This window comes from Prunus mume, linkage group LG1 (genome assembly GCF_029339155.1).
Source record: "Prunus mume cultivar Tortuosa linkage group LG1, ASM2933915v1, whole genome shotgun sequence".
Taxonomy (NCBI): domain Eukaryota; kingdom Viridiplantae; phylum Streptophyta; class Magnoliopsida; order Rosales; family Rosaceae; genus Prunus; species Prunus mume.
The window spans coordinates 6,895,221-6,909,865 of NC_142698.1; the positions used below are offsets into that span (position 1 = coordinate 6,895,221).

The 14,645-nt window shown below is 35.9% G+C and overlaps 2 protein-coding genes across 2 annotated transcripts; one reads left to right on the forward strand and one right to left on the reverse strand.

Moving 5' to 3' along the window:
* The first annotated feature begins 1,023 nt into the window (after nt 1-1,023).
* On the forward strand, nt 1,024-8,461 carry LOC103343278 (protein HEAT INTOLERANT 4-like). The gene is made up of 11 exons (XM_089044016.1): nt 1,024-1,527; nt 1,624-1,682; nt 2,187-2,311; nt 2,425-2,484; nt 3,292-3,350; nt 3,723-3,802; nt 4,327-4,365; nt 5,106-5,168; nt 5,279-5,326; nt 5,456-5,584; nt 7,950-8,461. Exons 1-11 carry the CDS (start codon nt 1,194-1,196, stop codon nt 7,995-7,997), a joined length of 1,044 nt encoding a protein of 347 aa, XP_088900142.1. The 5' UTR covers nt 1,024-1,193; the 3' UTR covers nt 7,998-8,461.
* Nucleotides 8,462-9,058: 597 nt separating this feature from the next.
* LOC148920873 (protein CPR-5-like) lies at nt 9,059-14,136 on the reverse strand. Its single transcript, XM_089044103.1, is given in 7 exon segments — nt 9,059-9,492; nt 9,495-9,918; nt 10,631-10,754; nt 10,756-11,363; nt 11,497-11,532; nt 11,907-11,963; nt 13,580-14,136. Coding segments are annotated over 7 exon segments (1,770 nt in total). The 5' UTR covers nt 13,994-14,136; the 3' UTR covers nt 9,059-9,385.
* Nucleotides 14,137-14,645: the final 509 nt, after the last annotated feature.

The following is a 14,645-nucleotide window of genomic DNA, read 5'->3' on the forward strand; positions in this document are numbered from 1 at the left end:
TTAGGATAACATACTTTCAAATTTGAGGGACAAATCCACCTTTGAAATCAAATTGAATTTGAGGGTGACTTCTTTACTTTGCTGCTACCGTTGCTGCACTATGAAGATGTCGTCGGTGTTGGATTTGTGGGGGAAGCCACCATCGAATTGGGTGAAGGTTGGTTTAGTAAGATTAGGGGGGTTTAGGGTTGGAGATTTAGGGTTGAGAAGTGAAGAAATGAGTTAAAACTCATTTGGAGGAAGAGGTATTAACGGGCAGCAATTGATGCAATGATGTCGTTCTGACTCAGAGCGAAACCAAAAACCAAGGCGCGATTGCGCTCAAGCAAGACCGGAGCACACAGACAGGTTGCCCCTTTGAGGCATTTCATCAAACAGCTTGCAATGGTCAAGTTTTGCTTATCTAATGGCGGATTTTAGAGGTTGTAGGGGTCAATTGACCACCCTTGCTCCTCTTTGGATTCGCCCCTGCTTGAGAGCACATTAGATATTTCTTCTTCATTACAAGTTAGAAGCCATTGGAGAGAGGGAGGGGAACGAATCTTGCGATGGCTGGGTTTTTATTTATTTATTTTTTTTCTCATTTTGTTGATTCTTCTTTTAACTTTTAAAAATGTACTTCGTATTGTAACGGGGGTTTACTTTTTATTTTGCTTTGAAATTACGAATTTGTCCTTATTGTTGACAGAAAAGTTTATGAAATTTAAAAAACTTGATGGTAAGGGTGAAATTGGCTAATAAAATAATTTAGAAGACTAAATTCGAATAGTGACAGTTTAAGGGCAAAACGGCTGAAAAGTTCTTGAAAAAAACGTCTCACTTTTGATGAAAATACAAATATGATAGTTAATATATCATTACCCAAAAAAGAATGACATTTGAAGTTTGGATCCCGTGCTATCCAACTCTGGAAGCATACAAAAGACTGGGAATAAAGAAAGCCACCTGATGAGTCTTTTGACCCCTCCTAATTAATTTCCCATCCATCTAAATCCAAATTAAACAACAACAAAAAACACACACAAAGCCTCTCTCTCTCCCCTCCCAAAATTCGAATCCGCATCCACCGCCAAACCCTATTTTTCTATCTCTCTCTCTGTATCTCTCTTTCCTCTGGTTCTGGCGAGCTGAGTCTGAGACCAAGCTGCTGCAAATACAAGAAGCACACGAGAATACATATAAGAAGCACGAAAATGAGGAGGGGAGCTAAGAGGAAGGCGAGCCAGAAGGAGGCAGAGAACCACAAAGAATCGAGCAAAGCCGCCAACAGCAGCAAAGCCACACGGACTCGGACGACGAAGAGGGTTAAGGCGTCCGAGCCCCAATCGGAGCCCCAATACTTGGAGGACCCTCGGAACCTCGAAGATCTGTGGAAGGCTGCATTTCCTGTTGGGACCGAGTGGGATCAATTGGACTCCGTTTACCAATTCAAGTGGGATTTCTCCAATCTCGAACAAGCTTTTGAAGAAGGAGGGAAGCTCTATGACCTTGGCAAGAACAAAGTCTATCTCTTCGGTTGTACTGAGCGTAAGCTACCTGCTACCAGCTTCTGTTTGCTTTTTTTTTTCTCTCTCTCTTCATTTCAATGTGTTTAATTTCCCCAATTACGTTCTCTTTTTGCAGCTCAATTGGTGTCTGTGAATGGTGAAAACAAAGTTGTTTGCATTCCTGTTGTGGTCGCTGTAAGTTCGACAACTCATCTCTGTTTTCTGCTTTAGATGCCCAATTTTCTTCACTCAAATTTGTTAGCTTTTTACTTTACTGCTTACAAAATAAAATAAAAAACTTATTTATGTGAAAGTTTTACTTCGTACTACTTCAACTGTAATGAAATTGGTTTACTAATTCTTCAAACATATATTGAATTGAACTTCTTAGAATGCAATGTTTGCTCATTTGGGTATATGTCTTTCTTTGTTTTACATTGTTGTTTCTTATAGTTCTACTTCCCGTGTTCGTAGCAAATGATTTTATTTGGTAATGGGAACAATAATTCATCTACAATCTTTTTGTAATTTTTGTTTCTTAGACTGAGTTTGCATCCTGCATTTTTCTTTTTTCCTTTGTAACATGTTTCTTGTATGTTTTTAGTAAATGATTTATATTTTGATAATTGCAAACCTGACTGCGCATTATTATGCATATTATTCATCTCTTGTCTTGCTAAGCTTCTTTTGCTTTTATAGGTTGTATCACCTTTCCCCCCATCGGATAAGATTGGGATTAATTCAGTTCAGAGAGAAGCTGAAGAAATAATTCCCATGAAACAAATGAAAATGGACTGGATTCCGTATATTCCTCTGGAGAATAGGTACTATTTGGTGTTGGTGGTTTTGAACTCATTTTAAGAAACACTTCTGTTTGGAAGTTGTAAAGTTCTTTGTCAATTTCTTGATATCATTGTGAACTTTCAACTTTCTACAGAGACAGCCAAGTTGATAGACTTAAATCTCAAATATTTATTTTGGGCTGCACTCAGAGAAGGTAGAATAACACTCATTCTCATTCCCCTTTCCTCTTTTTCCTTTTATTTCTTGTATTCATATATGTTTTTAGGTTTTGTAATCAGTGTTACAGGACTGCTGTGTAGTGAGTTTGGATATATAATATTGGAATTATTAGAATTACTGTATTATTTGAGTTGGTGGTTTAACTCAGTCAAAACTATGATTGTGTTTTTAACTTCCTTATAACCGAATTGAACTAATTTTTTATGTTTTTGTATTTGTTTTTTCGGACAATTAAGTAAAATATTCTTAAAGATCCCATGTTACATTCCTGCTTGGCTGTTTAAAAGGAGTAAATCTTGGTTGTTTCTGTAGTCTATTTGTATTTTGCTTTGGTTTTGCTACTTTTCATCATAGGTTATTCATGGACATTGGTTACATCATGTTGATCTAATGTTCATTTGTACCTGAGCGGCTGATGTATTCCCATTGGCTGGCTTAGGCTGACTAATGACACCTCCTTAGCTGTTTCTTGTCTGAACTAAAACCCTGTGCTTTTACTTGAGACCATATGTCATACATTGAAATGCATGCAATATATAAATTATAACGTAGCCTAGGCTTGTAGTTTAGATATTATGCCCTAGATAAAGTGGGTGATTGTAAGCCTTTATCATTGCTATTTTGCTTTTCGGACCTCTGTTTTAAAAGTAGTTTTCCACTTTTGTTCGAGTTTTTCTGTTGAGTTTTGTCTTACACTGTTTATTTGAGCCAAACTTTTATTATTGTCACATTGCTTGAGGATTTAACTATTTTTTGGTTATATATGTAAATGTTATTGCAGGGCTGCTTTGAAACACATGAAGATAGATCGTCTCAAGAAATTTGAGTACTGTTTGCCTTGTAGGTTCACAAACTATCTTTTGTTGTTAAAGTTGTTTAATTTCACATTGACTTATAGACATTTTGATTATCTGAAGGATATGAGATTCTCTCTCTCTCTCTCTCTCTCTCTCTCTCTCTCTCTCCATATCTTCAAAAATGTTTTTCTATAATGAAGAACACTAGTGTTCAAAATTATCGTGTTAGGAAGTGAAAAGGAAAATACCATCCTTAATGTTCTGAAATTATGGATAAATTTGGGGCTTGATGATGGCTACTTTGATTTGGTTATTGACATAGGATGGTTCAACTCATGTTTGTTGGTGGTCAATCATCATTGTCTGTAGTGCATGTTGAACTCTAGTGGTTTTGACATGCTGTCATCTTTGACAGATTTCTATCAGCCTTTTAAGGAAGATGAGCTTGAGCAAAGCACTGAGGTCCCAATAATGTTTCCAGGAGAGCCAAAGCCGGTAAGGGTTATAGTTATTAGTGAAACAAACTAATGGACAACAAATTGTTTGGATATGGAATATATGACTGGGTTTACAGATTCCCTTTCTTTGATAAGCTAGAGTGCAGAAGGGGTGGAACCTAATATACAATAATAGTTCCTAAATTAAAAAAGGAAGAAAAATAAGTGAACAGGAAAAACTGTACTAGGCTGGCATACAGCCATGAAGCGATGAATTTTTTATTTATTCTTGTCCTACATCCTTCTATGTCCTCTTTCCTTCTTGACTTTAATTTAAGTACAATGCATGGACATCCTTTTACTGAGATTATATATCTCTTAGATCTCTTTCTCCAACCCATTTTAATCCTATGCGAGACTTATACTGGTGGCCATAAGTTTCTGGAAATTGGACAAATGAAGTAAAAGATCAATCTTTCCATTACACAAACAAGTTACTAGGTGCTCATATGAAATGGAATGACTACAGTATGTACACTTCCAGATCTTTGCTGAAGTGACTTTCTTTTTTGCCCTTTTCAGGTTTACTGTGAATTTGATTGGGAGTTGGATGAATTGGAGGTACAAAATCAAACATTTTATGTTTGTGTATGCTTTGGATTGATTCAGTTCTGAAATTGTGTCGCTTATGATGCTTCTTATCAACTTTATCTTTTGCATCTGGTTGCTTGTCATTGATACAGACATGGTTATTTTAATTGGCTAGGATTATTTTTTATATAAGCCCACTATTCAAGTTTGTAGATTATTTTGACCTTTGTAGCATATTCTTTTATAAGGAATCCATATATATCTCAGAGAGTGGCACGTCCAATCATATAGTGATGCTTCTTTAATGTATCTGTAATTGTTTTCGTTTTTTAATCAGATACATTGACAATACTATTGAATATTTCTCTGCCATTTACGAGATTCATCTTGAGTTAGAATATGGCAATTTCTTCTATAATTCAGGACTAGAACTGGAAGCTGAAGTATAGAAAGGCTAATGTTTATCTAATGATGTATTCCTCGGTATTGTGTTCTGATTTCAATGACTAATGTGTTTCAACGTGCATATTTATATTGTAATCATGTTTCCTAGTTACAAACATTTGATGAGTGAGCTTCTTTTGGTTATTTAATGATATTTAACAGCAAGTCCTGGTAACATGCTTTTGCATCTTTTTTATTATTGAATTCCCCCATCTTTTGCCCAGTTTTGTTAAATTTGTTTCCTTGCTGTCCCCCTTTGTTAAGTATAAAGAGACGATATAAAAACATCAATGAAGTGTGTTTCTAAATTGTCTCTAAACCTGTAGGAGTTCACTGATAAATTGATAGAAGAGGAGGAATTATCTGCAGACCAGAAGGATGCATTCAAGGTAAATTGTAAAAAAGATGGAAGTGACTCGTAACCTTCCACTTCTCTCTGCCTCCTTCCCTTATCCTTGCACTAGTTGTTTCCAAATTTCCTTCTTTTATGCCTTCTCAGGAGTTTGTCAAGGAGAAAGTACGTGAACAAAAGAAAAATAACCGGGAGGTACTCTTTTTTTCTTTAATATTTTTACCAAGATATAATTTACTATATTTGGGTGTTTGAACAATATTTATCTTAAAGTATAAAATTTGTTTAGAAGTATAATTTTCCTTCTATTTCTCTCTTTTATAGGCAAGGGAAGCCCGAAGAAAAGCCATTGAAGAAATGAGTGAGGAAGCTAAAGCAGCATTTGAAAATATGAGGTTTTACAAGTTCTACCCTGTACAGACACCAGATACTCCTGATATATCAAATGTTAAGGTAATGTTCTAAACACTGATATTTTCGATTTGTATTGGCATATGTGAAAGCAGCTTTGTTGCAACTTACAAGGTCGGATAGTTGTCATATTTAAACTGGGTGTTCAAAATTTGTGCAATAGACTATGCTGGTCTACCATCTTGAATGCCTTTGCTTTTGATTTTTGTTCATTGGAAAATTTGGTTGAATCTGGTTTTCCAAATGTCTTGGTTATACTTAGTGCCTAGGATAAAGTTTCTGTGTGGTTATATGGGATTGGATTTGTGTCATAAATGCCAGATGATTGCTGTTTTACTTGGTGGATTCAGCTTAGAAAAAGTCTGGTGTTTGGTAATTCAGTTGATCTATTGTTGTACAATCATGAGTTTATTCCAACTTCCAAGGTTCTGTCTAGGATTTGACCTTTAATTCAGTGAGCTCTTGCAGAAGAATAACATATTAAAAATTTCAATACATTTTGCTAAAGAAAAGAGACCTGGTTGTTGCCTGTTGCCCAGTTTTTCTGGGAACATTTTAGTATAGCCAGTGCCTTTTTTGTTCTCGTTTTCAAAATATATAAATAATAGCAAAAAGAAAGAAGAGGAGGATCTTCCTTGGGCTTTATTGATGCTTAAGTCCTTTTTAATGTTCAGTATGACAACCTTATTGTCTCTTCTCCTTGAAGTGAAATTCTTTGTATTTGCCACTGGTATGCACACTTTAGGAAATACCTGCCAAATACTCTACCATCAGTCTCCCCTCGTCCAGTTCACTTAGATGTTTGTTCTTGCTGCTTTCGTTAACCACCTATGCCATTCCTCTTTTGAATTAGTCTTGTTCATGTTTATTGTCTAATTCATTAAATGCGTCTCCTCAAATTGTGAGTCTCTTCTAATCAATGAGGGCTAACCAATAATTAGTATGTTTTTAAATTTATGTAGTATTTGATGCTTAATGTAGTTATATGCCTTGGCTTAAGCTTACAGCTTTTTGTTTCTCTTCATTTCTTAGAAGTTAGGTCTTGCAACTTGTAGGCATTTTTAGTATTGATTGTTGGTTGAGTAAATGGATGTGCATCCTCTCCGGATCATATCTCAGCTTTTAATTCCAAAGTTGATATAAAAGACTGGTTTTGCTTCTGTCTTTCTTAGAAAGAATAAAAAGTGTTTACACTTCAATGCTACTTTCTTCTTCTTTTTGTTATTTTTTTCCTTCCATTTTCTCATTTCCTCCTTTCACCTCTGCCTCTCCCTATTTCCAGGGTTAAAACCTCTGCAGCCCATGCCTTGCATTTTCTTCTTTCAACTTTTTGTCTATTACCTCCCGCCTCCCACTTTCCAGATCTGAGATCTCTGCAATGCATAACTACAGAGCCAAACTGGCATGATTTTGGGTGTGGCGTAACCTTGTTTGTTAGTTAGTTATTGGTATGGTGAACGAGGTGGGTTTGACTGAAATTTTGGTACTTGATTGGGTAGTGGATCTAAAGCTTAAACAGAGGTGGTCTACATGATGTTTTCTGTTGGGTGGCTGTTTTTGTCGAACGTGGAAAAGGAAGATCATTGATGAAATGCAACTTCAAATCGCTCATAGATAGACAAAGCAAAGGGAAATTTAATATTTGAAAAGTATGAATCCTTAAACAAGGGTTTTGTGCTTCCCTGAAAAGCACGAAAAAATTGTTCTGGGTTTTGGATTAAACCAGTGCCAAGTAAAAAAGCAAAGGAGAGGTATAGGTAAGGTGCAGTGTATAGGCATATTTTTACTTTGTTAGAAATTTTGTGTTTTGAATACGGAGACTTTGGATTAAACACCTACTTGTGAGCATAATTGTGATCTTGTGATCTGACTTGAACAGTAAGGATTCAAAATTTAGATGTGATGAACAGTTCTGGAGAGATCCACATCCTGAGAACATGTAGGCAAAGAAAGTTGGGCTTGCTCAATGTCAACTTGATGAATATTAGTGGATATCTTCTCAAAGTCAAACAATTAGCTTATCATGACATGCACAAAGAGACCATATCAACTTTAGGCTTCTGCATATCCTGATAGGAAGTTGGTGTAGAAAAACCTTAAGCGTGGTTTTTATCTCTTTTAATGACATTAACTATTAGTAACATGTAAGAGTAGATATGTGATGGGTTGGTATGATTGTCTATGCATCCTCTCTTTAGCCTCTATTTTTTTTTTTTTTTTATTTCTCCTTTTCTCTTTAGCATGCTTTCCATATAACTAAAGAAAGGTGTTTAAGCCCTTCTTTCCGTTTTTAAAAAAGGTTCTTGTTTCTTAAAGAAAAAGAAAGGTAATGAAGAGAGCTTTTCTGATAGATGTGGACCATGATATGCTTCGATATTAATGTTTTCCGGGTGCTATTGCCTCGCAGGCTCCATTCATCAACAGGTATTATGGCAAAGCTCATGAGGTATTGTGATTATTACTAAGGTCAAGAAGATGGCAGATTTGAAATGTCTCGAGCCTTGTTCAGCCATGCTGTTAACTATGTGATAAAGACTTGGTACACCAAAAAAAAATGGGAGGCAATCCCCTGGTGCCTCAATATAGAATTGCTTGAATATAGCCTAGGTGTCTCCCAGACAGATGTAAACTTGTAGCTTCAGAATTTTTAGATAAAAGAAGATGAGGTGCACTTGTTACCACAGGAGGAATTTGTAAAATACATTGAGGCTTTTGAATTTTGTACTAGTGGAGCTGTGAAGCTGGAATTTTCCAGTGGATTAGAATTTGTCTTCATTTCTCTCTGAGTAATGTTCTTTTTCGAATTGACATGCGCTTTGTATTACCACAATTGGGATATTGTAGGAGCAAGATGAATGACAGCACAGTTCTGAATGTGTCCTTTACTTTTTGTGAATAAAGCAGTTGCCTTTTATTTTATTTATTATAGTATTGTTTTTATAATTATTTTTTAATTATCGTTTTAGGTAGAACAGTTGTATCATGTCATCATGATGACGTGGTATAACAAACCAAACATAAATACCTTTTGAGTTCATTAACATGGTTTGAAGATTGTCCCAAGTTCGGCTACAATAAAAATGGTAATACCTAAAACTCAACAGGTTCTACTTTAGCTGGTGGCCCTCTTTCCGAAAATAATGAGTAGAACCTGTAATCAATCATTGAGTCATAAATTATCAGTAAATTTAGGTTTTAGCCATAAAAAAAACTCTCACTTTTGGAAAAAGCCAAAACTTTTCCAAAAAAGACAGAAAAACTCATCAACTTTCAAACCAAAGACATGCAAATGTAAGAGATTCCTTAGAAAATCCAAAAATAAATAAAGGCATTTTTGTCCATTTTGGCTTCTTTTCAAAAGTGTGTTTACAGAACTAGTGAAAGCATAAGGCTTTAGAAACAAACATTATGACAAACTATACACAACAATTGAATGATAGATTTGCTCATACCTATTCACAAAGCATACTTGAAACTTGTCCAATGCAAATGGAATTTAGAGGCTCTAGATCAGAATTGTGTCTAAAACATTCATCCATGTAATATATGACCCCATAAAACATCGGCAGGCAACAAATCATATGATAATATACATCAAGCACTCGTACTTCCCGGCCAGCACTCTCTTAATTTCACTAGACCAGAAACGATAATAGCACAAAATGGCCCTTTCGTTTGAATTACACATACATCAGATACTATTACAATGCCAGCTGAGTTGTTTGGGCCAGATACAACAACAGCTTGACATCATGTACAGACTAAGTTATGCTGAAAGGCAAAAGCTACCTTGTTGAGAAAAAAGGAAGCAGATCCTCTCAGTACTCTAGAAACCAGCTTTCATCACCAGTAACCAAGATCAGTGACCAGCAGCAGGAGATGATGTTTCCATTCACCAATGCTTGCGAAAGGCATGAGGCCACAAAAGAGTGGCAGAAACAAAATGAAGTACAATAAAACACCACCCGCCGAATCCAGTATGGAAATATTGTATTTCCTTTTGTTCCTTGAGACACGTCGATCGGCCCATGGAGTATAAAGAACAAAGCAGACGTGCATACATTACAGAAGAAATGCAGCATGCAAAGAGTCTCCCAATATATAAGCCAATGATACCCACTCCCTCCCAATGTGTCTACACAGAGCTTGCCAAAAAATCCACACATAATTCCCAGTAGCAAGATTATGAAAGTTACTGGCATTATCTGTTTTGCAGTTGCAGAGCGCTGGAGGAGCAAAAAAGCAATTGCAAGAATCATTAAGACACCAAATAGCATTCGGCTCACAACTTCAACCTTGCACCTTAGAATGTGAAACCCTGAATTGAAAGATGTCATTGGATTCCAGGCTTTCCAGCTCAGCCAAGACTCTGACCCCTGGGATAGAAAAAGAATTAGTTAAAATTTACCAGAAAACAAAAACCAATGTTACAGTATGTACGAGCAAAATATCATATATCATGCACATATTGTTTATAGTGCTGTCCAAGTGTTCATTACAAAAAGGCCCATTTATACGCAATCCCAAAATACTTAAAACCTAAACAACAGAATGCAATAACAATTAAACCCAACTAACCAAATTCTTAAATTGTAAATATTTAACAAGCTAAATAACTAAATCTTGAATTATAGTTTTAATAGAATAGAACCAAATCAAGTGAACCTAATTTCCTTTTGGACTGGTCAGTGGATTCCCTCTATAATAAAAATCAAATCCTAAAAATTGCCCTTTGAGATTTTCTTACATGTAATCAATTATTGATGTAACTCAGGTGTAGGAACAATCCAAAAAGCTGCAGCCAATAGATAGTTCTAGCTGTTTCTTGGAGAAAGATTTTTATAGGAAAGTTGTCAAGAAAGAGGTTATTGCTGATTTTTCATACATACAGCTCGGTATGAGTTACTTATTTTAGCCACATATCATGTCTCGGTATTTTCTCATGTTCTAAACAACTAGCAACATCCTGTTACCTGGAGTTATGGATCACATAAATAGTCATATACGAAAGCCAAATAATAACAGCACTAACAACTAAGTGAAGCTTAAACTAAATCACATGAAGTCAGAAAAGAAAAGAGGAATTACCTTTGTTGAAGGTGTACAGGATGCAGTAGCTTCAGTAAGTCTTTTGTACGAATACACATAAGCACCATATATCAGGGATGCGATCATGACAAGCAAACCAGCAACTAGACAGTCAATGCACTTTAAGCAGCTCAGCATGTCTTGTATCTTCTAATTGACTCTTAAACTTTTCAGTTTTGAAGGATGCTTTTGATACATCCATCGAAAATTTTGACCTCTGCAGTTGATTTGAATCATAGTTGAGAGCTAGCTGTGTCTCTTTCAACTTTAGTTTCTGCATTGTAAGATTAAGCTCCAATGTTTTGAGGTCGTTAGCACGGGCTTGCTCTATGACAGACTTCCCAATAGTTCCAAGCATGGACTGGTTGGCTCCAGATTCAGATGTTCTTGGAGGAATATAAGTCAACTGGTTTGTTTGCCCATGCAGGGCAAGCTCCAGATTAATAGAACTTGTTAACATACTCTGATTTAATTCATCTCTATAATTTAATTGACCCTGGGTTGCACCAGTGTGGGACAATGCTTTTGAGTGACAATCTTCTATATCAGAGCTGCTTGCACCATCTTGTTCATCATGAGTCACATGTAGAGAAGACCCTTCCATGTTTTGGTGGCTCGAGAGACATCTCCTGTTATTTGTAGATGATTCCTTGATCGATTTTAGAGTCCTCAAGGTACTCCCAAATGATTTTTCAAAGTTCCGGATAAAACAATCACATGTGTTCCCGAAAACCTGTAGCCAAATACACAGTCAAGACAGATAAATATGACTTCAGCATCTAGGACTTGTGGAGTGTTGATATCAACAAGAAGAAGGAACTTCAAACCACTTTCAATGGCTGAGTCAGCAGTTAAGTCTGGCTTACATTGGCTAAAGATTCTCTGACAGCTGAAGCACATATCTGCACTCCAGTAAATAGATGTATAATTAGTTGATGCCCTATTATCCGAATATGAAGAAAATAAAATTATGAAGCAAAGAGAAAGTATAGAATTGTTCATCCCCACCATTGCAGGCAGGCTTCATTTTTACTGTGACAACTATTTCATCAAACCAAGTACGAAACAGCCTGATATCACAAGCTGAAAGGTTACTGGAAGGGCGACTTTGGTCATATGAATTTGAGTTGTCATAAGTAATAAACATGAGTCAATTACATGTCCAATGAACTAATTAGTGCATTTTGACAATGAAAGAAAGTACATACACAGAACTGATGGTGTAAGTTGAAGCTTATTGTTGAATGTAGGTATTGTAGTATGAAAAGAAGAATACCTTAGCAAGATGATCAGAAGACATCCCTCCACCTACCTCGCCATTTCTTTCCAGAATCTATATTAAAATATCATCACACCCAAATTATTGATGAGTACACTTACTGAGAATTGCAAAAAGTGAAACAGAAGCAGGGAATGTTATCTCTTCAAGAGTCACAATCAGTCAAGGAAGAAGCACCATGCACAGGTAATAGCCAGAGAAGACTGACCACGTGAAACTAACACCATAAAAACCCATAAGGAAAGAATCAAGAAAAGAAGTAGAGATGAAAGATGAAATGAAGGCTCAACAACATGAGTAAAATAAAATAACACCACATGAATAACATACTGTTTCCTTCATATAATAATGAAAAATAGACCATGTAAAACAAACGCCAAGCACCTTGAACTTGACATGAGGTTTTCTATGTTTCGTATGAATTCCATGTGTAACAAATCCAGCTGCCTAGAAAATGTAATCAATTTCTATAAGGAGAAAAAGAAAATTTCATATTAAAATCATTTGAAGAAACAAAAAAGAAAAGGCTTAGTTATTAAAATCAAAATCCAAAACATGTTTTAGAGAATTTGTAGGTCAATATTTAAATAATGTAGTTGTTTAAGCATCTCCAAAGGGGGCTTAGCCACTTTCGACATTCCTACTCCAACCATGCTCACTATGTTTAGTAGTCATTAATTTCTCCCCACAAATTCCAAAAAGAAAAGAAAAAAAAGTGATTGGTATGTATATTGAAATATTAGGTAGCTAGTCACTACAAGCCACTTTCTCTCTCTTCAGATTTCAGAGCTCAAAACATTCAACATCGTTAACTACAGGAACTAAGAGGTTATCCAATCCAACATTAGATAGGGATAAAAAGAAATGCATATACTGTGCCATCCTACTATATACAGATTAGGGGCACCTAAGGAAGCCACAATTTCCATTTTGCTAAATTTGTATAAGGCCAACAAAAATCTACATTAATACGCAGAATCATATTACTGAATGAATAGAACAAAAAGATACCATATTCACAATCTACAGATCCCAAAGACCAAATCAAGCTTAAGTCATAAAAGAATTGGTTGATAGGGACACAGCAACAAGCCACAGCCACAAACCATTCCAAATAAGTTACACATTTCCTTTGAGAGTGATAATTACGATATTCTGTACATATTTCATTCCCATCACTTAATGCCTGTTAATTCATTGCCCATTAATCCTTGTAAACAAGCTCACTAACTTTGTATAAAAAGACACAAACTTTATCAATACAACAATGTGAACTACAAAAGTATAGCGACCACTAAATCCTCCAAACTTTAACTTCAAAAACTACAGACAGAATTCTTTGTATCAAGGCACAACCCATCTCACATTTTTCTAGCTAGACAAACCTCAAATACAACTCTGCAAGTTCAAAACGACAAAAGCAAAGAACCGGGTTGAGAATTTCAGAAGTCCAATCCAAGAAACAAACTTCGAAGGGGTATAAGAACCAGATTTACAAACAACTAACGCTTAAAAATCATAACTTTTCCACACACACCACAAACAAATACCAAAATTCAACTCCAAGTTATAAACCTACACGCACAACGACCAATTATTGAAACCCGCAATCTCGCAAATCAAACACAGAACAAAACCAGTTAAGAACCAAAAATAGAAAAAATATGAACCTGAGCAACAAAAGCTGCAATTGACATTCCCAACCGGAACGCGATCTCGTCGGCATTAGGGTTTCTTCGAGGCGCAGTGAAAACCATCTTAGGGCTTCGGCGCTTGCCCGCCACGCGTGTTCCCCTGAATGACGGACCCGAAGAAGTTGAACCACAAGACGAAGATGGCGCTGCAGCTGCATCTTTTAATACCTTTCTCTTCGTTTTCTTTGTGTTCCTGCAGATGGGTTTTGCTGGGCTTTCATCACACGGCGAGAGGTTTCGGACCGTTGGACTTGAAGGGTTGGGGTTGGCATCGACGGTGGTGGCGGTGGCGGCGTTTTCATGGTCTACAGTGTCGGCTTGATCACTAAGAACGCAAGATTTGGAGGCGAGGAGTTGTAGAGAAGGTGGAGAAGAAGAAGGGGTGTCCATGACGCAAGGAAAGGTGGGAAAGGGAGTAACTTCTACATCGATTTGAAAAAAGTTTGGGTTTTGATTTTGATTTTATGGGGAAATTCAAAATCTACTCCGATCTTTTTTTCCTTTTTGATTTTATGTCCCTTATTTGAAGAAAGGAAAGTTGTATGGGAAGAAAAGAAATTATTTCAATTTTTAGTTTCACCGTCGTTACGGGGTGCATTCAATTCTAACTCTTAAAGATTTTTTGTAAGTAAGTGATTTTTATAGAGTTGACAGATTCTCAATGACTTATACATACTTTATAAAGTTAAGTGATATACTTTCATATACTTTTATCATAGAGTTTTACATAATTTTATCTACTTTTTGTAATATTTATTTATGAATAGTATTTATCTTTTTAATATTTATCATAGAGTAGTATAACAAAAAAAGAAATTGCTTCTAATATTTATGTTTTGTATGGTGAAGTAACTAGTCCGCAAATGGAACAAGTAGCCAAAAAAAAAAACAATTGGATACAATTGTGTAAAAGCAAAGCAATATTTTTCCATGTCTAAGAACTTTTCACTTGAGAACAGTGTCAAGTATGGAGAAAATAAGGTTCCTGCTCTTGGATGCAACTCAAATATAAGGTGTGCAATCAATATTATGGATTTAATTA

Bases quoted from the DNA above. Each gene is read 5' to 3' on its own strand.
- LOC103343278 (XM_089044016.1), top strand. From the start codon at position 1,194: ATGAGGAGGGGAGCTAAGAGGAAGGCGAGCCAGAAGGAGGCAGAGAAC. The intron at 2,312-2,424 runs GTACTATTTGGT...AACTTTCTACAG, and splicing joins TATATTCCTCTGGAGAATAG to AGACAGCCAAGTTGATAGAC. The intron at 5,169-5,278 runs GTAAATTGTAAA...ATGCCTTCTCAG, and splicing joins ACCAGAAGGATGCATTCAAG to GAGTTTGTCAAGGAGAAAGT.